This window comes from Rhodotorula toruloides (assembly GCF_000320785.1).
Source record: "Rhodotorula toruloides NP11 unplaced genomic scaffold Scaffold3, whole genome shotgun sequence".
Classification (NCBI taxonomy): Eukaryota; Fungi; Basidiomycota; class Microbotryomycetes; order Sporidiobolales; family Sporidiobolaceae; genus Rhodotorula; species Rhodotorula toruloides.
This window is the reverse complement of record NW_015622963.1, coordinates 797,835-817,460: the sequence shown is the minus strand read 5'-3', so window position 1 is coordinate 817,460 and position 19,626 is coordinate 797,835. Positions and strand designations below refer to the sequence as shown.

Genomic DNA, 19,626 nt, shown 5'->3' with positions numbered 1-19,626 from the left:
CCCCCCCCCCCCCGAGGCATGTTCTAGACCACACATGCCGGGCACGCGAACCGCAAACTCGACCGAGGTCAAGGACCGTCATACCTCCCTCGCTGCGTTCTCTCAGATCTCCTCGGCGTTGTCGTACCACCTGACGGCCGTCTACGCAGGCGGTTGTCTACACTCTCGACGTCACGCACAGGCGCATCTGCAGAGGATGGGAGGCGGAGTGCATCGGAGAAGAATGGGAAGGCCGCGCTCAAGGCGAAGGGAAATGGTCCTGGCAGCACCGGGACGCACGAGGACGAGCGCAATGAGTAGCTACAAGATGTTTCAAGGATTTTCTGTCACCTGCCGCCGTGGAGCGGAGCCTGGGCGGCTGTCCTCAGCGGAGGGACTCTCTGTCTCCAACCTCCTCGTCCCGCAGCTGGCGTTCACAATGACCTCGTTCTGCTTCAATGGCCAATCCAGAGTCTCTATTGTCCACACCTTTTGTCACTGTCACGCTACAGACCCTCGCTCGTACAGGGATGTCGTACACCTGCAACCAGTCGCTCGCTCACATCCGCTTTCGCCACCATCGGTAACAATCGCTCTCGTCTCTCGGCGACGACACGAGAGCTCTGCCAGAGCGCATCTGCACGGTATCCTACATTGCTACGCGGCCTTTACTCGCGCGGGACGGAGAGTTCGGGAAGCAGAGGGGAACTATGGCACTTCTCGTACTAGTCCCGAGCGAGACGGACCGACGTCAGCTCGGATCTTTGTCTGCCAAATATGAGGAGGCACGCACCGTGGGGCGACTGGCGAGATCAGTGCGGACGGGCGCGAGGAAGAGCAGGAGGCAAGGGCTCGCAAAGCAAGGCGGGAGGGTCATCGGGCTCGAACGAGACCATGTTGACGTATCCTGTGACGACCTCGCGCAGTGTCGGAACGTGTATGAGGCGCGGGGCGCGCTGGAAGACGTTGGCGAGGACGGTGCTGAGACCTGGGTCGAGCGGTGTCGCCATGAAGTGGAACGAGCCCTGGTTGAGGATCATGATCGGGCCGGAACCGTTCTGGTGTTCGAGGTCGATGGGGATACCCAGGGCATGGACGCGCTGCCGATCGTCGTCGTCGGGTATATCGTCGAGCGAAGGCGGTTCGAACAGGCGCACGGCGACGGCAGTGAAAGGGGCTCTGCCCTCGGAGATGAGGACGATCTCGCGCCCGAGGATCAGACTGAACCAGAACAAATCCGCCGCGTCGCACCAAACGCTCGTCGCTCGGAGGAACTCGATGAACCCGCTGACGGTCTTCGGCCGGTCACGACCGGTTGTCATGCCTCGATCCTCCCAGACCTGCTCCCACAGAGCGTTCACGTGCTCGGGGTCGGCATGCTCGGGGTCGTCGGGAGGAGAGAAGGACGGGTGGAGGATCTGCGCCGGGGTCTTGACGAATAGGGTCATCAGGTCGCACATCATGGCGCGCAGCTTGACGTGATTGAGGCGAGATTGCATGCTGGACGCGTTCTCGACAAGGGCGCGAGGGAGGCAGCTGCCGTCGCCTCTGATGGATTTGCTGCCCGAGACGTACGTCGCCGTGTGGTCGTCGCCTCGAGTAAAAGGACCGACTACAAATGGAGCACATCAGAGCGGACATGGTGGCGGGCAGAGCGAACACACGCACCGTCTCCTTGTTCCGACGAGAGCAACGGAACTTCCGTCGAGCGGAACGAGAAGACGCGCGCCGGCTTGTTCGCGAATTCGACGGGCTGCTTGTCGCGAGAGGGGGCAGGTGTCGACGCCTCGCCCACCTGCGTAGCCTGCGCGGCACCACCGACGACAACTGACGGGGCAGGCGAGCTGCGCGTCGGCTTCTTGAAAGGCGTAGCAGAGATGCGGGTGGTGCGTGCGGGAGGATGAGCCGTCGGCGAGGAAGGGCTGGCAGAGGCGACTGCTGCGACGGCGGGAGCGGTCGCGATCGCCTCATTGGAAGGGGCAGGAGGGGCGGGAGTGGGAGCGCCGCTCGCGTGAGACGTTCCGCGGGCGGGGACGCCAGCTGCTGCAGGAGGTATCGCCGTCCCAGATTCTCCGCGGCGCTTCTGACGAGGATGCGAAGGTGAGACCGAGCGGGCGCGGCCGTGGTCCGATCCTCGAGGTTCGGGTGAAGGTTCGCGAGTCTCGGCGCCTTCTGAAGGGGCCGCCGACGCCGGCACAAGGCGCTTCTTGCGTTCCTCGGGGGACGACGGCTCGGTGACGACCAAGCCGTCGTTGTCGCGCAAAGGCGCGCGCGAAGGCACAATCGAGCGAGTTGGGAAGGCGCGGTCGAGGTCGGACAGCTTCGCCGAGCTGTGATCCCACGCAAAGGCGGTGAGCTCGGCGGCGAACGAATCGAACGATTTCGAGCCGATGAGGGCGGCCGAGGCGGAGTCAGCGTGCTCGCGAAGAAGGACGGCGCGCGGGATATCGACGAGGCGATCTGGCGGGCCTGAGAGAGAGAGAGAGCCAGCAGCTGTGAGCATCGGACGAGGAACGAGGCGAGGACCTCGCACGACTCACGAACATAAGGGAGATCCGCGCGCGTAAATACCCCGACGTCGAGCGGCACAGGAACGAGCTCGAGCTCGCCGCCGCCGCCCGCACCGGGTCGACGGAAGAGCCCACCACCCGTCAGGACGAGATCCCTGCATGAGACACGTCGAGTCGAGTGAGCGATACAACGATTGCGAGGGCGACGAGACGATCGACGTACTGCTTGGCGAGATGCCGCCTCAGCTCGTCGAGGAAGAGCGGTGACGAGGTGAAGGACAATTGCGCCGCCCCGAAAGTGTCATCGTACGCAATGAGGATGTCGATGGGGACCAGACGAGGCGCATCGTCTGCCTTGACCGTGATGCGGACGACGGAGGTCTCGGTCCACACCTTCGGCTCGCGCGCATCGAACTGAGAGCGGAGGGTGACTTCGCGGAAGATCGTGTTGTAGGTCGGGTCGGGCGCAGACGGCGAACCGGGAGCGGCCGCCGGCTCGCGCAAGACGGGGACTGCAGGACGAGGCGAGGTCAACCGAAGCCGCCTTCCAGAGGTGCCCAGACGCACGCTTCTCGCTGAGACGCGACAACAGGGCTTCAGCCACCTTGTCGCGCTCACCCCGAATCGCAGGTCGAGGCGCTGGGATGCGGAGGATGAGGTCGATGTCGAGAGCGGCCGTCTTGCCGCAGGCGTGGCTGTGGGTAGACGTAGAGGATCAGCTCGAGGGCATCGCGGACGAGACTGGAAGAGGTAGCACACCCGCCGGCGAGGTGGACTTCGATCGGAGGGGGCTGGTTCGCGGGAGTCGGAGCTGCGCCGGCCTGGGCGAGGTCGCCTTCGAGCGGGGCTTCGACGACCACCGACATGTCGTCGGCGGATCTCTCGGTGCCTTCTTCAGTCCCAGCGGCGTCCTCATCCATCTCGTCGCTTCCATCGCTGTCCTCGCGCGACTCGGCCTCGGGCAGAGCGAGGGGCAGGTCAAAGTCGGACAGCACACATTGGACCTGTTCCAACCAACGACCCGCCTCGTCTTGCGTGATTCCGCTAGTGGACCTCGGACGTCAGGAAAAGCGCGCAAGGAGGCGTGCGAAAGAGACCACGCACGCAATGGGCGCGGTCGGGGCGCTCTTCAGACCGAGATGCTCGAGGAAGCGCGAAGCGACGGCGCCTTCAGGGTCGGCGTCGCCACCGCTGGTCTGCTTGCTCGAGAAGCGGCTGGCAAAGGCGGTGTGGCTCCTGACATTCAGCCGCCGAAGGGCCTCGAGAATGGCGAATGCTGTCGAGCCGCAAGGTCAGCAGACTCTCGCAAACGACGAGTGATGCCGTACGCACGTGCACCGTGCGTCTTGGCGACGGCAACCCAGTACCAGGTCTCGTTGCGGGCAACGCCGCCGCTGGACACTGCTAAGGCGAAGAAACGGGTCGTCATTCCCGCCCAATCACGAGAACTCTGGAACGTACTCGTTGAGCGAGGGATGCGGCCCATGAGGAGCGAGACGACAGCCTGGATACGGGACGGGCGCATGTCGGAGACACCCACTCGCAGGCTGACCGTTGCGACGAGGAGGGCGAGGTCTTCGGCCGTCTGAGGAAGGAAGGGGAGCGTGCGAATGTAGTAGGCCGTCCAACGGTAGAACGCAGTGAGGTCGTCTGCACGGACCAGACTGTCAGCGCATCGAAACGAGGATCGCGCGAACGGAGAGAGAGAGAAGGGGCGAACGAACCTCGCTGGCGAAGACGGTCGGCAGGGCGGGAAGAGTCGTTTTCGTGCCGGATCGCGGCAGCCACGGCGTCGGACTGCTCCTTCAGCACGGCAAGCATGTGCAGCATGGCGACCCGTAGCTCGCGCTGATCGGGAGGCAGCGCACTGACACCGTCAAAAGGGCTGCCCGCGCGGTCGAGGTCGTCGGCGAAGTAGCGCTTGTTCGCTGGCTCCATGGCCGGCGAGAGCGTTGTAACGTCGAGCAGGACGAGTCAGGCGTGCTGAAGTCGCAGCAAGGGGGCGAAGTCGACGTGGCCGAGCCAAGAGAGGAGCCAAAGTCCCTCCTCGCACTCTGCCTCGTACACGCCACACCACGACCAGCCAGCCGCTCAAGGACAGCACAGCAAACTCCTGCTATCCTCCCTGATCGCCAACAATCCTCAAACGACCCTCCCACGCTGCGCACACCCCTCACCGCCACCCACACCGACCCCGTCTTGCTACCACCCAACCTCCGCTCACACTCGATCCGGGAACGCCAGCATCGACTCAAGCCGTCACGGAGACGCCCTCGACACGGAACGCGAGCCCCTAGACCGCCCGCGACGAGTGAGTCGCGCACCCTCCTCGCGCAACTCCTCGGATCATCCGGAGTGACCCGCTTCGTCGACTCGCAACAGGATGGCGGTCAAGGAGTTTACGTCGTGGATATACCGCAAGGCATATGCACAGCAACAAGCGGCCGAGGCGAGGAAAGAAGCTGCACGCAACGATGCTGTCGGCAACTTTGTCGACTTGGAGGCCGTCGCGGATCACCTACGAGCCAGCATGGACCAGAGTCAGCGTGCGTCGGACTGCAAGGACGTCAGACATGCTCGAGAGCGCTGACCGAGCTACCTCTTTGACAGCGGCGGCAGTCATCCGCGAGACGACCAGCCTGATGTTCGGGACGCACCTTGACGCCTGCACGCGCTACCGCAACACGGCTACTGGGCGAATCGACTACGCCAAGGTGCACGCAGCCGAACACGCCGCCCTCCGAAAACAGGACGAAGTCCTCCAGAACCTCTCGGTCGCCGGCGTCATGACGATCAACACGCAAGACCACGACTTCTTCAAGCCCCTCCCCAAGCTCGGTGAGATCAAGAAGCGCAGGCGACGAGGAGGCTACAGCGGCGGCAAGTACTCGGCGCGGGACGTCGAGCGAGCGGCGGAGACCGACATGATCGACATGCTCGAGTACAGCGTGGTGCGCCGAGCTTCTCTGCGCAAGGCGCGCGACAAGGACGCTGACATGCCTACTCGACGCGCCTCAGACGGTCGACCAGCAGTACCTCCACCGCGACGACGAGGGCGACCGCACCGTCACCCGCCTCCTCAACCGAGCGCGCGAGATCCGTACGGGAGTACCCGGTGCGCCGGACCGCGACCCTAAGTTCGAAGAGGTGGCGGCTCTACTCGCCCAGGTTCCGCCGCAGAACATTGTCGTCCTCGGCCGCGACAACGACCTGATCGCGATCGACACGCACCTCGAGCGGCGATGGGTCGTCACCCCTCGCATGGGGATCCGCGAACCCCCGCTGTTCCTCCGGACGCAGAACGTCCCGCGAGCCACGGCCTCAGGCGTCGGCGTCGGCAAAGGCGGCAAGGCGTCGACAACCGAGACGCGCCAGCTGACCGTCTCCCTCTTCGACATGGACGGCGTCGACCGGCTTCTCCCTCTCGACTTGACGCGAGTCGACCGCGCGGTGCTCGCCGCGCTGATCGGCAACGACTACTCGAACGGCGGCGTCTTTGGCGTCGGCGTCAACACGATCCTCGCAGGGCTCATCGACGAGGGTCACAAGGTCGAGTGGACGCTCGAGAACGCGCTCATGGTCCGTGACGCCCTCAACACCGACCTCGGCATGCTCAACGGCTCGAGTGACGAGGCCAAACGCCGTCGCACGACCCTGGGCCTCCACCAGAGCAAGTCCATCGTCCAGGTCGGCGAGTCGACGGTGCGAGGTCTCATCGACGCAGTCGACGCAGCCCTGGGTCGGGACGTCGAGATATTCGACACGAGGGAGATACCCTGGGTCGAACACCACAACGACGACATGCGCGTGCGCTTCAACAACGGTACTCGCCCTCCGCCACGTCCGTACGACGCCAAGGGCGCCGAGAAGACCTTCATGTACCGCCGCCCGGTTCCTGGCCAGCCTCACGCCGAACAGCGTCGGTTCCCACCCTCCCCTTCGCCGTTCCTCAAGCTGCCGAACCCGCTCGTTCCGCTGCGCAACTCGCCGATGCCTCGCGCCGACGACACAAGCACCGAGGCGAATAGGCGCCGAGAACTCGCCCGCAGGATCGGGTCGTCGCGCTCGAGCACCATCCGCATCACCGCGATCAGCTCGGGTGCGAGTCTTCACGCCGCCATGCTTCGCCGTGCTGGCACTGAGCGCGACGAGGACGAGGGAGGCGACGAGGACGAGGGAGGCGACGAGGGCACAGGCGACGCGGCGAAACCCAAGCCGAAAGGTGGGGACGAGCGGAAGAGCAAACGGAAGGGCAAGCACGGCGGGAAGCGAGGGAAAGGGAAGAAGGAGGACAACAGCGCCGTGGTCAAAGGCGGGCAGGAGGGCGATGCAGCGCCAGAGCAGGAGCAGGAGCCGCCGTCGAATGACAAGGACGACAAGTCCGAGTCGCGGGTCCGGCTCGACTCGCAATTCGACACCGTCTGCACCGACCCCCTCAGGACGCGCTCCATCGAACGCACGCTCCACAGGGACCAGATCGAGCTTCGCCCGCCGCGCGACGTTCCGCAGACCTCTCCCACACCCAAGCAACCCAGCGCGCCCGGCTCGGCGAAACAGCGCACGCGACTCGCCTCCAGCGGCATCCCCAACAGCGCTCCTCGCGTCGGCGGAGTCTTCACCGGCGGGAACAGGCCTCGCGCGAACGGCCCGGCCAACATCCAGGTCGCGCGATCCGATAAACCCGTCGCCGACATCCTCTCGCTCCTCAGCCTCTCCTTCGCCCTCTCGACGCTCGAACAGAACGACGTTGCCGACGAGTGGGTCGGGGCATGCGGGACGGACGATGACTTCTCGTACCTAGCCAACAAGGCGCGAGGCCGCGACTTTCATCGCGACCTTGCTCGGCTCATGTGCGGATTGGGTGGCGAATTCATCAAGGGCGGAGGACAAGGCGAGGGTGGGACGCTGAAGAAGGTCGGAAGTGGCGGGCAGGCGATAACCCTGGACGAGCACCACGTCGTGAGTGGCAGCGACCATCACTCCCATTCACCGGCCCTCGTGCTGACGGCACTCTCGCGCTCACAGGCCGCAGTACGCGCAGTCGAAGCGAAACGCCCACCCAACGTCGTGCGCCCCGCCGAGATTGGCCAAGAAGCATGGAGCGTCGTCGTCAACCCTCAGGCAACCGCGATTCTCAAAGCGGTCGTCGACAAGGCGGTCCTCTCCCTAGGCGCGCTCGGGTCGGCCCTGGCGAAGGATATCGACACCCTGGTCGCGAACGGTCGCTCGCTGCGTGCGGAATGGGTCGACATCGGTCCGCTGCCGGACCTCGAGACGTACCTGCGCATCGACCTCACCGGCGCCGACGAACTCGCACGGTTCAAGCAGCTCCTCGCCTCCGTCCTTCCTACGATCCTCGTCGAGACGCCGTTCGACCCGCAGCGTGCCAGGCGAGGCGCATCGCCCGCTGGAAAGGCCGATGCAAGCCAGCCTGCAAAGAGGAGGCGGAGCGGGCGCACCAAGTCGGCGGCTGATGCCGCTCAAGCTCCGGCTGCTCAGCCCGCTCCAGCTCCCGCCCCTGCTGCAGCTCACCCGGTCGACTCGTCAGCATGGACGCAGCTGTTCGAGAAAGGGGAGTACGAAGCCCTCGTCAAGTTCATCCGCAGCGAGTCGCTCTCGGACTTGAGCGACTCGAGCGAGTCCGTCTCGGACGCGAGCGACTCGAGGGAGCCAGGGCGCGGCAGTTCGGGGCGCGTTCTCGCCGATCTCGAACGATGGATCGATGGCTGGCTCGCATGGCGGGACCGGTCAGTCCGGATTGCGGCCGGGAGCGCAGCCGCGGCATCGTCCCTCGCCGGCAGATCGTTCGCCGAGATCGTCGAGGAGGAGAAGGACGTGGCGCACGGCCTTCTCCCTTTCTTCTATCGCTGCGAAAAGTTGCGAGGCGTCGACAAGCCGCTTCCGGTGCGCCTGCTCCCAGTTACGTGTTCCACAAGCCGTAGACTAACTAAAACTTCGCTCTGGCAGACCGTCGAACCCGACTTTCGCCCGCTCAACATCATCTGCCTCCTCCGCGTCATGGGCAGCGAGTATTTCCAGGCCTTTGTCGAGCGCGCCGCCGAGCAGGTCCAGGTCGCGTACGACTCGCTCCGCCAGAACATCAAGAACAAGGCCGACCGATCCACCGCCCACCTCCTGACGTTTGAGCCGCTCATCCAGCTATTCGAGAACGCCGACGGGAGTGGTCTGCCGCTGTGGGTTCACGTGCAGAACGGCGACGATGTCGAGCTGCGGGTGAAGGGTTCCATCGTCGACGGGATCGGGCGGGTCATACAGGAGCTGCGCGACCGATTCGGCTGCGCGACTGGCTCGCTCAACGAGTTCATCGTAAAGCGAGGCGCGCAAGTCGAAGCGATGTACCAGCTCTTCAAGACCGACCGCTTCCCGCGCACGTTCTTCGCGAGCGGTCACTTCCTGTTCTCCTTCTCGGAGATCTCGTTCGTCGGCCACCACGTCGATGGGCCGAAGCCCTGGCTTGTCAAGACGATGGAGAAAGGCCCGACCGTCTTCCTAACCGGTGGGCTCGTCGAGGCTCCTCTTCGCGCTCGAACAAGACGCTGACGCTCCCTCACTCGCAGACGCCGGGATCGCGATGTCGTACCTCGTCCATCACGCGCCGAATCTGAGGAACAAGGGCGGCTGGAGTCACCTTGACCCCGTCAAGTACGACCGCGGAATGGACAAGGACCGGCTCGTCGAGTACGTCGTCGAGGGCGGCGCTATCCGCGAGCGCCGGATCGGCACGAGGTTCCGCTTCTTCGGCGGGAACATCAGCCACAACAACCTCCTCGGCAAGATCCTCGAACACCGCCGCAACGACCTCGACCTCCCTCGCGACCGCCGCCCGCTCGAGGCCATCGAGAAGCCGTTCCGCAAGCGCTTCTGGTCGGCGCGAGAGAGGCCGACTGAAGGCGGCGTTCCCGACAACTGGTGGAGGTGCTACACGCCGGGACAAGCGAACGCCCTCCGCCGCTGGATCGGCGGGACTCCCGACGACAAGCTCGTTTTGTGCGCATGCGACCCCGGCGAGAACTCGCCCGTCACCGTCTTCAACTCGGTTGCGAACGAGCACGCGATCGGCGGCCGGTCCGAGGGCTTCGCGAGCGTCGCCGCCAACAACTTCCGCGCCATTACCAAGACTGGCCAGCGGCGGATGTCGGCGTTCAACGTCGCCTTCAACAACGAGTTCTCGCCCACGTTCTCGGCGTCGAGCGTCTCCGAACGTGCCGCCGTCTACGCTCTTCGCAAAACCAACCAAGTCGGCTACGGGATCCGCCGCCTGACCAAGGTCCGCGCCAAGGCGATATACCGCCGAGTCGCGAACGAGCTGGCCGACTTTATCCTCGGCGGCGAGCTGCAGAAGGGGGTCGGCGTTGACCCAGAGACCAAGGTCGTCCTCGCCATAGGGCACGGCTTCAAGACGAAGCGGCGCAGCGAAGGCGCCGGGACGACGCTGCCGCTCTTGCGCGAGGTCGACGACGTGCTCAGCCGTCGTCGAGTCGAGCACCGCTTCGTCGTCGTCAACGAGGCGCATACGAGCCGGCGTTGCTCGAACCCGGACTGCGTGGATGACGAGGGGCGGCGGTCAAGGTGCGTTTCGAAAAACGGTTGCAGGCGCAGGAAAGCGGAGCTGAGGTTGATATTCACAGGGTCAAGCACGCGACTCTCGGCAGCGGTTCGACAACTCGCAACCTCTTGCATTGCGAGACGTGCGATTGCGTGTACGGGCGCGATGCGGCAGCGGCGGCGAATATCGCAGCGAGCCTGGCCAGTCTACTGCAGACTGGCCGGGCAAAGTGGTAGCCCGGAAGGGCACGCTTTCGGGGTGGAAAAGGACACCCCCCGAGGCCCCAGCGGTCTCAGCCCGGCGCTCCCCCAAAGACTGTCGCCTTGGCCTTTTCGCCCGAGAATGGTCGGATTGCTTCGGGCGGCGGAGGCTGTGAGGCGGAGCGTGCGCGCGACTGAGTTGGCGTGGTTGGCGAGTCGGGCGATTCGGGGAGAGCTGCGAGTCTTCGGCTGGAGCGAGGCGTATGAGGGGGTTCTGTTGGTGATCGAGGGTACGTAGGGGCAGATGAGGGCGGCTTGGCGGAGGCGGATGATGCGGTAGTCGGGGCAAGCGAGGCGGAAAGCTGGGCGATCGTCTGGAAGGACGACTTGAGCGAGTCGAGAGAGGTATCGAGGGCCTCGGCGCGGCTCTTCATCTGCGGGCAAAGAGCTGTCAGCATGGAAGCTCGGCGAGACGTAAGGAGGGCGACTTGCCTTGCGAATAGTGTCGCTAGCCGAGATCAGCTCGCCATGGTGATTGTACACCAGGGACTGCCGCTCGCCGTCAAGTTCGCGTATCTCTGCGACGATACGAGTTTGTGTCAGCGAAACACGCAGATCGAAAGCAAGAAATGGGCGAGCAATTCGCCATTGATCAGGTCCGTCTCCCGCTTGAGCAGCTCCGGAAGTGATGCGGTCGACGCCAGTGTTTGGAAGTAGTTGTTCGCGTCGAAAGAAGCGGGAGAGTCTGTTCGAAAGAAGCAGTGTCAGTGGGCGACGCTGTCAAAGTGGGGAGGAGGAACGCACCAAGGTCCATTCCATCCCCTGGCCGCGGCGTGCTGAGCCCGTAGTAATCTCGCAGCCTCGTCCTTCGCTTCCTCTCCGACCCAGACCCGAGCGAAGGGCTCCCGCTCTGTCCTCCTCCTCCGAGCGATGAAGCGGTCGAGACGCGTCGGGAGAAAGAGGGAGATGGCGAGGCGAGTTCAGGGATAGCAGAAGGTCTTCTGGGAGTTGCGTAAGCCATTGCGAGCGGTCAAGTGGGCCGCAAGCTGGAGGATCGTGAGCGGGCGAGGGCAAGGAGCGCGAGGTGGAGCGGGACGCCTCTTGGAGGAACACAACACCTCGCACACCGCTCGTGAAGCTCTCCGGGCGGAACACTCTGCTTTAACAAGCTGTCTCAATCGCTCTGCCCCGCCTCGAAACGCCGCACCTCGTTCTTGCTTCCCCCAACCTCCTCCCTCAACCTCATCGCCTTCGAAGGCCAGCGACCAAATCGGAGACTTTTGGCGCCGTGGCCAATCCGCATACAACATCAATTCCAGTATGCTGCTGCCAAGACCTCCGCGACCCGTCTACCTCGCCTTCCTCGCCCTCACGCTCCTCCTCACCCTCACGCCCGTCCTCGCCATCCCCTCCCTCTCGTCGTCCTCAACCGGCATGAGCTACTGCAAATGCGTATGCTTCGGCAACTCGACCATAATCCCACTCTACCGACCCGCGATCCCCTCCAACCCTTGCCTGAGCTGCACGAGGCAGTTTTGTCTGGACCAGAAATTGGCCGCGTGTGTGGGAGCGCAGAACCCGGAGGAGGATCCGGATACGGCAACGGGAGAGGGTGGAGATGTTGAGGCGAGGTGCTTCCGTGCGTACGAGACCTTCGATAGTGGCCCCCGGCAGGTCAGCTAAACTTCGCAATTGCCGCCGCAGAACGCGACTCGCCTAAGTCGCACTTCATCGTGATCTCCTTCCTCATCATCACGTCGACACTGCTCGTTCTTGCGATTCTCAAGCAGTACGGGCTGGATCTGCAGGCGGTCTTTGCGAGGTCAGGCTTGAAGGGAGTGGCTGCGGTGAGTTTGCCCATCCTCCGACCGCCGCGAAGCATCTCCGCCCACTCATGACACATGGATGCGACGAGTTTGGTGACGAACAGGGCGACGCTGAACAGCCCCGCTGACTCGCGCTTCGCTCTGCGCAGGAAACGGTCGACTACCTGACGCACCTGGTCAACCGGAGAAGAGGGACAACATCGTATTCGTCGGTATCGGGTTGACGCGCTGGAGTCTGCAACACGGCGCGCATGGGGATGAACAGGCGAGCGAGCAGACAAGGACGAAGAACGTCCAGCCGTGCCAGCAACTCCTGCGTCTCCGACGACCTCTCCGGTTACAACTCGCTTTTTCTCTCCTCGTTCTCACCTAGCGCCGCTCTTCGACCTGTACAGCTGTCGGCGCCCCTTGACTCGTGCCATTCGTTGCCCGCTCGGCTTCTCACACGGGTTTCCCGACGGCGGTGATTCTCGAGGCGCCTCGTCCACTCGTGCGACGACTGCCGCTTCGTCCAGCCACTTCCAGCGCACTTCTGCTTCGTCCGCAAAGTCCGCTCGCTCGCTCACGCCTCCTCCCGTCCCACCTTCGCCAATTTTGGCTGCGCACCGCCTCGTCCCTCCCGTGCTGGCCCTCGCTCCTCTTCCTCCCTCTCGCTCCTTCTGTCCCTCCAACACTCGCAATCATGGTCTCGAGCGCCACTTACCCGCCCAGCAACGTCCAGCAGTCCCACGAAGCGGCGCAGGAGGGCAACGTCACTTCACCTCCGCAGCAACAGCCCGCTATGACCAGTGCGTCCGTTGTGCCTTCGAGCGCCAGTCGCAAAGCACCGTGCAGACGCTGGAGGACCGGCTACAACGGTCCGAGGCGAACGCTGACGTTCCGGTTGCACGCTCGCAGCCGTCCCGCTCGACTCTTCGTCCTATGTCTCGCGTCAACCGGAGCGCCAGCCTGCGATGCAGTTGCGCGGTGGAGGATGCGTCAAGGACTGCTGCGCCGCTTGCTTGTGTGCGTTCTCAGTCTTTTGCCGAGGGGAGAAGTGGGAGCTGACTCTTCTCGATGTCCGACAGGCTGCTGTGCTCTCGAAGGTGCGTGAGGGGTGAAGAGTGGCCTATCTGGAGACGCAACTGACGACTCTCGCGCCGCCTTTGACAGAGATCTGCTGCTGCGAGGTCCGGTCACGCTCGATGTGCTCTCTCGCACTCAACTGACGCCTCGTCTGCCCGCAGATCGACGAGTTCTGCTGCTGAGCGGTCCGCACTCCCAACTACAAGCCTCGCTCTTGCTTCGCCGTCAAACCCGCTCCAAGACTCGCATCGGACGATCGCCCATTCAACCCGAACTTCAAGCTCTTCCCTCTCCTGTAACGATTTCGCACTGCGTCTCTCTGTCGTTCTGGCCTTTATAGCAGCCGATACCTGAGAGTGCGAGACTTGCGAGGCGAGAGAAGCGGGACGAGCTGGTCATTGCAAGTCTTCGGGAGCGATGTAGGCGGGAAAGACGCCTCGGACGCCGTTGAAGCAGATGATCTCGAGCGTCTCTCGCTGCAGCACAATCGAGCAAGTCAGCACCTGTCCATGCAAGCAGAGAGTAATGCTCGCGCACCTGCGCCGCCTCCCGCAAATCGTCAATCGTCACAACACCCTCCTTGATCTCGCCCTTCTCCAGCAACTCCGCCCGCATAACGCCCTCGAGCAGTCCGCACTCTGTTGATGGCGTGATATATGCGTCCTTCGCATGGTCGGATAATCGGAAGGCGACGTTCGAGATGGTCGTCTCGGTGAGTTGGCGGGAGGAGTTGAAAAGGAGGACGTCGAATGGCGGGTCCGAAGGGTCTGGCGAAGGGTGTAGGGTAGCGCCTGCACATAGGATAGGGGATGTGAGCTAGCGGTCTACCGAAAGTCGCAGGGAGCGACGAGCGCACCTTGTCGCCGTCGTGCTTCGTCGTAAACTTCCCTCTGGCTCGTCTTGTACCGCAGGAAGGGCTCTCCGTACTCCGTTGGTCGGTCATCAAGCACAAGACGGACGGGGTCTGCTTGCAAAGAACAAGTCAGCTTTCGCGCAGCAGTTCGGCGAAAGGATGCGACGGACATGAGGGCATGGGCGTCAAAGGAAAGCATTCTGCGTGGGGCTGTCCAGTCGGTAGGATGGACAGACGTATCTGGCGAATGACGAAGCCTCATCGTCAGATCTCGTCTCGAGCGAGAGGAGCGAAAGCGAGCACGAACCCGCAAGTCTCCCTCCTTCCCGCTCGCCTTCGCTTCCTCGACCGCCCTCTCCAGCTCCTTCCTCATCGCTGCATCGTCTGGCATGGACGTGGACGCGCACCAGCAGTCGGGAAGCTCCCGGGCGAAGGCAGCATGGGCATCCCGGAGCCGTGCGAGATGGCGGTTCAGCAGCGAGAAGGGCTCGTCTGGGCGGCTAGGCGAGTACGTCAAGGCCGTCATTAGGTTGAATGACTGAGATTCGCCGGCCATTATAGCCGGATTGAGCGGGTGAGCGGTGTGGAAAGTGCTCAAGTCTCCTCCGAGGACCCCGTCCACAGGTTGAGCGACGACTGCGCACGCTGCACACCTCAAGATGCCCGCCGAGACTGCTGAGTACCTCTTCGACGCTGCTCTGGTGCCGTCCGAGCTGCGCCAGTCCCTCCCCGCCGGCCTCTCGCTCCGCCCGCTCGCTTCATCAGACTACTCGCGCGGACACCTCGACCTCCTCGCACACCTCACCTCCTCGCCCGACGTAGGCCAGCAGACATGGTCGACACGATTCGACGAGATGCGAGCGGTCAACGCCGTCCAGCTCACGTACCTGCCGGTCGTGATTGTCGAGGACGAGTCGGACAGGCTTGTGGGGCAGGCAACGGTCGTGGTCGAGCGCAAGTTCCTTCGTGGAGCTGGACTCGTGGGACACGTCGAGGACGTCGTGGTTGACCCGAAGATGCAGGGAAAGAAGCTTGGGCTGAAGTTGCTGGAGGTTGTGACGGCTTTGAGCGAGAGAGTCGGCGCCTACAAGGTCAGTACTGCGTTTCCTTTTCTTAGCCGTGTACTGATCTCACAACACTGCAGGCGATCCTGGACTGTGACCCGAAGAATGAGGGTGCGCTCGGCTCAGTTGCGCCGCTGGATCGTCTGCTAACTTCGTCCACCTCCTCGCCTCAGCGTTCTACGTCAAGTGCGGGTAAGTCGTTTCGCTTGTCCGGTTCACGGGTACATGCTGACATGCTCTCCGCAGATACGAGAACAAGGGCTGTGAGATGGCAAAGTACCGGAAATGAACAGGAGACCGGCAAAAGTGAGCGGTCCGCTGCTTCTTGCGACGCTTTAGCGCTGACGCGACTCAACTGCAGCTCGACAGACACTAGTTCCTGACCGTGACACCTTCGCAATTGCAAGCATTATCCTTTCTACCTCAGCCGAACGCCTCGTTTTCACGCCTCAGCTTCCGACAGTCCCTCGAAGAAGTTCCCCTCACCCGCTGACCGCGCTCGCTTCTGCGCCGCAAACTTCGTCCAGCTGAAGCTCGTGCCTCCGCTGTCGACTCGCTGACTACCGGCCTTCGAGTCGGAAGAGATCCCGTCGCTAGAGTCGAACATGTCGAGTTCTGCGAGGCGGTGGGCAATACGTTCGGCCCCTGCGCGGGTGCCAGAGAGGTTAAGAGCATCTGGGCCGAGCTGTGGCGGGGACAGAGTGGTCACTTCCTTGCTAGAAGGACTTGAGCCTCGGCTACTCGCTGGAAGGAACGCTGAACGCACCTCAAGCATCGAGTATGCGCCCATGACGAAGAGCGGCACGTCCGCACGCCACTGCAAGTCCTTCGTCAAGACAGGGAGGCCATTGACGGTTTCGACGGGGTGCGAGGCGAGGATGGGCTGGAGGAAGTCGACCTTGTCGATGGCGAGCTTGCTGCCGGTCGAACAGACGAGGTAGTCGATGTCGCTGAGCGTCGTTGCTGAGGCGGACGGCGAGTTGAGGACAGGGTCGGCGGTCTTCGTCGCCAGCTTGAGCGTCCACTTGCCCTGCTCCGCGTCGAACGCCGCCTTCGTCACCTCCGTCAAGGTCTTAACCTCCAGCCGATCCTCCTTCTCCCACTTCTGCAGCGCCCGAGCAAACTGCGGGTTAACGCTGCCCCCGTCCCTCGCCTGCCGGATCATTTCGAACCGCAACGCCGGATCCTCCTCCTGCCAAAAAGCCATCTTCTCGACGTTGGCGTATTTGCTGACCCACGAGAGGTCAAAGTCAAAGTGCTTGGTCTTGATGCGTGAGCGGCATACGAGCGTGACGAAGGAGACGCCTTGCGAGAGGAGCGAGTCGACGATTTGGGCGGAAGTGAGGCTGCGAGGGGACAATCCTTCTCAGTCCCTTTGACTGCGCCCTCGCGATACGAAAGGAGGAACAGAGCGACTCACCCGCCTCCCACAACGACAACATGCGTCCTCTCGCCCGTCCTGACCCTCTCGCCCAACTCGCCGTCAAGCGGGCGACACCCAGGCAACGCGAAAGCCGAGGAGTGACACCAGGCACGGCCGCAGACGTCGTCTTTTCGCCAAGGTATGGCAGCATCGGTAGGACGGACGGGAGGGTGCGGAGGCGGAAGGGCAATACGAAGGACGGGCGGGATGAAAGGTTTGCTAGACGGCCCGATTGCCATGACGACAGCGCTGGCGCCTCGTACTTCAACTATCCCATCTGGTCGGACCGAGCGAACGACGAAACCTTCCTGAGGTTCTTCGCCGGGCACGTGTATCGGGCCGTACGAGAGCGAGGTGACGGTCGTGTGGATGACGAGCGAGGCGACGTCGTAGCGGTTGACGAGGTCGTCTTGGATGAAGGAGTGGAAGAGCGGAGTCGAAGGTCGCCAGTAATCCTGTCTCTCCCGCTCGTTGGCGAGAGCTGCGCGGCCAATCCGAGTAGGCCTGCGAAGTCTGGGTTAGCGTCCTCGTTCACGCCAGTCGGACTGAGCGCACCTCTTCTTCCGCTGATACTTGCTGAACTCGCGCCCGACGACTCCCTTGATCGGCTTCAACTCGTCCTCCCTGCTCGTCCTGCTCGCATACGCAACAAGCGCATCGACGTCCGCCGGGCTTGGGTGGAACAACATTGGGCTGCGGAGGTGCTTGATCTTGAGCCCGTCGAAGTACAAGTCCCAGCGGCGCATCCAGGTGTCGCCAGACGAATCCAGGACTTGGATCGCCTGAGCGGCTGGTGCGAGAGTTCTCGACGCCGGCTCGACGAGCTTGCGAGCCTGCCAATGTCCCTTGACGGTCTGTCGGCGTCTCGCCGACGTCGTCGCCTCGCGTTGCAGCCAGCTCAGGCGAGCGTGTTCGAGGTCGGTATACAGGGCTGCGGGGCGCGGTTCGTTGAGCCGTGCGGCGAGAGCCAGGGCGTGAGGTCCGGCACCGATCACGATGAGCGGCGAGAAGTGTTCTGGCTCGATGGATGTGATGGGAGGTTTCGATTCGGCGGCTGTGCAGCAGGGAGCGCAACAGGTGTCGGAGGACGGGGCCGTCGAATCCGAGTCGTCGCTGACGGTACTGGTGATCGATTGTTCATCGTCTGACGAGTCGAGCGAGAGTAAAGAGAGGCATGGCCAGAGTTTCGAGTCGAGGAGCGACAGCGGCGACACGCTTCTGTCGTCGTCACGAGCGGCGAGGACGGGCTGTGTTGGCGTCATGCTGGCTGGAAAGAGCGCTGGAGTTCAAGCGTGCGGGAGAGAGCAGAGAAGCGCCGTAGTTCGCCCGTGACCCGCGACCAGGGTCTCGCTGACCGGGACCGCGAGGGTCGTCAATGCATGCCGCGCTCCGCTAGCAAGCTGAACAGCATCCGAAGGATAGCCTCGACGTCGCACAAATCAGTCTGACCCGTATCCAGCTTGATTGGCTCAGAACTCCACATGTTGAGGCAATGAGCGAACGAGGAGAACACGAGAAGCGAGAGACACTGCGCGGTCCTGGCGGGTCGACATACGGCTCAAGCGAGTCTCAGTAGCAGGCTGGCGCGCACAGTCCACCATCAGAGCGAGTCGAGTGAGCTGGACGAGACCAAGGGGATCCACCGTCCCGCACCTTGACCCGCTCCCACACGTTCACCACCTCACACAGCGACCGAACAAAGTGCGTGGGCCCACTGAGAAGCTCTTGAGCGGACTACAGCTGCGCCCGAGCCGTCCAGAGCGCGCGCCGAGCTGACACTCGTGTCCCAACTCCGCCTTGTCCTCGTCCACAGATGTCTGCCGAAGAAGCCACCAAGCCGCAGGGAGAGGAGGAGTCGACCGCCGTCTTTGAGCCTGTCGTCAAGCTCGACCAGACTGTCGAGGTCAAGACGCACGAGGAGGATGAGGAGGCCCTCTTCAAGATGTGAGTTCACGCGATGCTCCCGGCGTCAGAGGCGGCGAGCAGGGCAGGCGGGGCGCTGTGGATGGTAGGGAGCTCCGTGCAGGGTCCATGAAGCTGGCTGGACTGCTACTAGCCCCGTCTGCGCTTCTCGCGGCCCTCGACCCGCGCCTCTGCTTCACCCTTGTTCGACGAGGAGAAGTTGATCACCCATCGCTCGCTCGCAGGCGCGCCAAGCTCTTCCGCTTCTCGTCCGACTCGTCCGAGTGGAAGGAGCGCGGCACCGGCGACGTCCGCCTTCTCCAGCACAAGCAGTCGAAGAAGGTCCGCCTCGTCATGCGCCGCGACAAGACCTTGAAGGTCTGCGCCAACCACTACAGTGTGTTCAGGAAACTCTCTACCGAGTTAAGCCAGCGCTGACGTGTTTGTCGCGCCGCGCAGTCACCCCCGAAATGGCCCTCTCGCCCAACATCGGCTCGGACCGGTCGTGGGTTTACAACGTCGCGGCGGACGTTTCGGACGGCGAGGCCAAGGCTGAGACTCTTGCTATCCGCTTTGCCAACTCGGAGAGTGCGTTGTCGAGCTCCCCGACTCGTCAGGCGATCGCTGATCTCGTTTGTACAGACGCCAACCTCTTCCGCACCGCTTTCCTCTCGGCGCAGGAGACGAACAAGAAGCTCCTGAGCGGCGAGAACGCGGCACCCGAGCCCGTCGCGTCGGACGCACCCGTCGCTGCCGACGCCACGAGCACGACGCAGACCGGCGTCCCCGTCGAGAAGGGCAAGGAGGCGGCTCCGGCGGAGAACGCGACCGAGGACGCTCCTCCCGCGTACAAGGATGAGGGTGTCGTCCCTCCTCCCGAGAAGGTCGAGGTTGTGCAGGGCGAGGAGGTCAAGGAGCCGACTGCTGAGGTGAGTGCTGCCGTCCTCGCTTCCGAACGCAGCCCTGACACCGTGTGCCCCGCAGCGCCCGTCTGAGGAGGACGCCCACGCCGCGACGAAGGAGTCGGGCAAGGCCGACGCCCCTCCCGCGACCGCCTAAGCCGCGCTCTGCTTTCTTGACTTCCACTTGCAACGCCCTCTCCCTCACGCATCCCTTTCGCATTCCCGAGTCTATCCCCTCTCGACGTGGACCCTATCCCCTCTTACGGAACAGTTCGCTCGCTAGCTGCCGCAATGCCAGCCTGATTACGAGAATTGACCTTTGCCGGAGGAGCGAG

The 19,626-nt window shown here is 63.5% G+C and overlaps 9 protein-coding genes across 9 annotated transcripts; 5 read left to right on the top strand and 4 right to left on the bottom strand.

Annotated features, from left to right (window-relative positions):
• Positions 1-791: 791 nt before the first annotated feature.
• On the bottom strand, positions 792-4,427 carry RHTO_04882 (uncharacterized protein; the record flags this gene model as incomplete). The annotated part of the gene is made up of 10 exons (XM_016418545.1): positions 792-1,591; positions 1,648-2,448; positions 2,520-2,644; positions 2,713-3,001; positions 3,057-3,184; positions 3,249-3,533; positions 3,594-3,765; positions 3,822-3,890; positions 3,951-4,139; positions 4,214-4,427. The coding sequence occupies 10 exons, from the start codon at positions 4,425-4,427 to the stop codon at positions 792-794; spliced, it is 3,072 nt and encodes a 1,023-aa protein (XP_016275821.1).
• A 445-nt stretch (positions 4,428-4,872) lies between these two features.
• RHTO_04881 (uncharacterized protein) lies at positions 4,873-10,292 on the top strand (the record flags this gene model as incomplete). Its single annotated transcript, XM_016418544.1, has 7 exons — positions 4,873-5,035; positions 5,100-5,440; positions 5,508-7,448; positions 7,515-8,393; positions 8,457-9,006; positions 9,068-10,079; positions 10,139-10,292. The coding sequence occupies 7 exons, from the start codon at positions 4,873-4,875 to the stop codon at positions 10,290-10,292; spliced, it is 5,040 nt and encodes a 1,679-aa protein (XP_016275820.1).
• A 56-nt stretch (positions 10,293-10,348) lies between these two features.
• On the bottom strand, positions 10,349-11,277 carry RHTO_04880 (Vps51/Vps67 family protein; the record flags this gene model as incomplete). The annotated part of the gene is made up of 4 exons (XM_016418543.1): positions 10,349-10,690; positions 10,749-10,805; positions 10,868-11,001; positions 11,061-11,277. 4 exons carry the CDS (start codon positions 11,275-11,277, stop codon positions 10,349-10,351), a joined length of 750 nt encoding a protein of 249 aa, XP_016275819.1.
• Positions 11,278-11,576: 299 nt separating this feature from the next.
• Positions 11,577-12,306, top strand: RHTO_04879 (uncharacterized protein; the record flags this gene model as incomplete). The annotated part of the gene is made up of 3 exons (XM_016418542.1): positions 11,577-11,895; positions 11,961-12,103; positions 12,232-12,306. The coding sequence occupies 3 exons, from the start codon at positions 11,577-11,579 to the stop codon at positions 12,304-12,306; spliced, it is 537 nt and encodes a 178-aa protein (XP_016275818.1).
• Positions 12,307-12,764: 458 nt separating this feature from the next.
• Positions 12,765-13,329, top strand: RHTO_04878 (uncharacterized protein; the record flags this gene model as incomplete). The annotated part of the gene is made up of 5 exons (XM_016418541.1): positions 12,765-12,870; positions 12,980-13,087; positions 13,150-13,167; positions 13,235-13,251; positions 13,309-13,329. 5 exons carry the CDS (start codon positions 12,765-12,767, stop codon positions 13,327-13,329), a joined length of 270 nt encoding a protein of 89 aa, XP_016275817.1.
• A 213-nt stretch (positions 13,330-13,542) lies between these two features.
• Positions 13,543-14,556, bottom strand: RHTO_04877 (para-aminobenzoate synthase, component I; the record flags this gene model as incomplete). The annotated part of the gene is made up of 5 exons (XM_016418540.1): positions 13,543-13,623; positions 13,685-13,938; positions 14,004-14,111; positions 14,171-14,240; positions 14,308-14,556. 5 exons carry the CDS (start codon positions 14,554-14,556, stop codon positions 13,543-13,545), a joined length of 762 nt encoding a protein of 253 aa, XP_016275816.1.
• A 103-nt stretch (positions 14,557-14,659) lies between these two features.
• RHTO_04876 (glucosamine-phosphate N-acetyltransferase) lies at positions 14,660-15,353 on the top strand (the record flags this gene model as incomplete). Its single annotated transcript, XM_016418539.1, has 4 exons — positions 14,660-15,091; positions 15,145-15,175; positions 15,238-15,256; positions 15,311-15,353. 4 exons carry the CDS (start codon positions 14,660-14,662, stop codon positions 15,351-15,353), a joined length of 525 nt encoding a protein of 174 aa, XP_016275815.1.
• Positions 15,354-15,506: 153 nt separating this feature from the next.
• RHTO_04875 (FAD binding domain protein) lies at positions 15,507-17,749 on the bottom strand (the record flags this gene model as incomplete). Its single annotated transcript, XM_016418538.1, has 4 exons — positions 15,507-15,749; positions 15,831-16,410; positions 16,485-16,991; positions 17,043-17,749. 4 exons carry the CDS (start codon positions 17,747-17,749, stop codon positions 15,507-15,509), a joined length of 2,037 nt encoding a protein of 678 aa, XP_016275814.1.
• A 551-nt stretch (positions 17,750-18,300) lies between these two features.
• On the top strand, positions 18,301-19,448 carry RHTO_04874 (ran-specific GTPase-activating protein; the record flags this gene model as incomplete). Its single annotated transcript, XM_016418537.1, has 5 exons — positions 18,301-18,431; positions 18,635-18,786; positions 18,849-18,977; positions 19,032-19,318; positions 19,374-19,448. 5 exons carry the CDS (start codon positions 18,301-18,303, stop codon positions 19,446-19,448), a joined length of 774 nt encoding a protein of 257 aa, XP_016275813.1.
• Between the last annotated feature and the right edge of the window lie 178 nt (positions 19,449-19,626).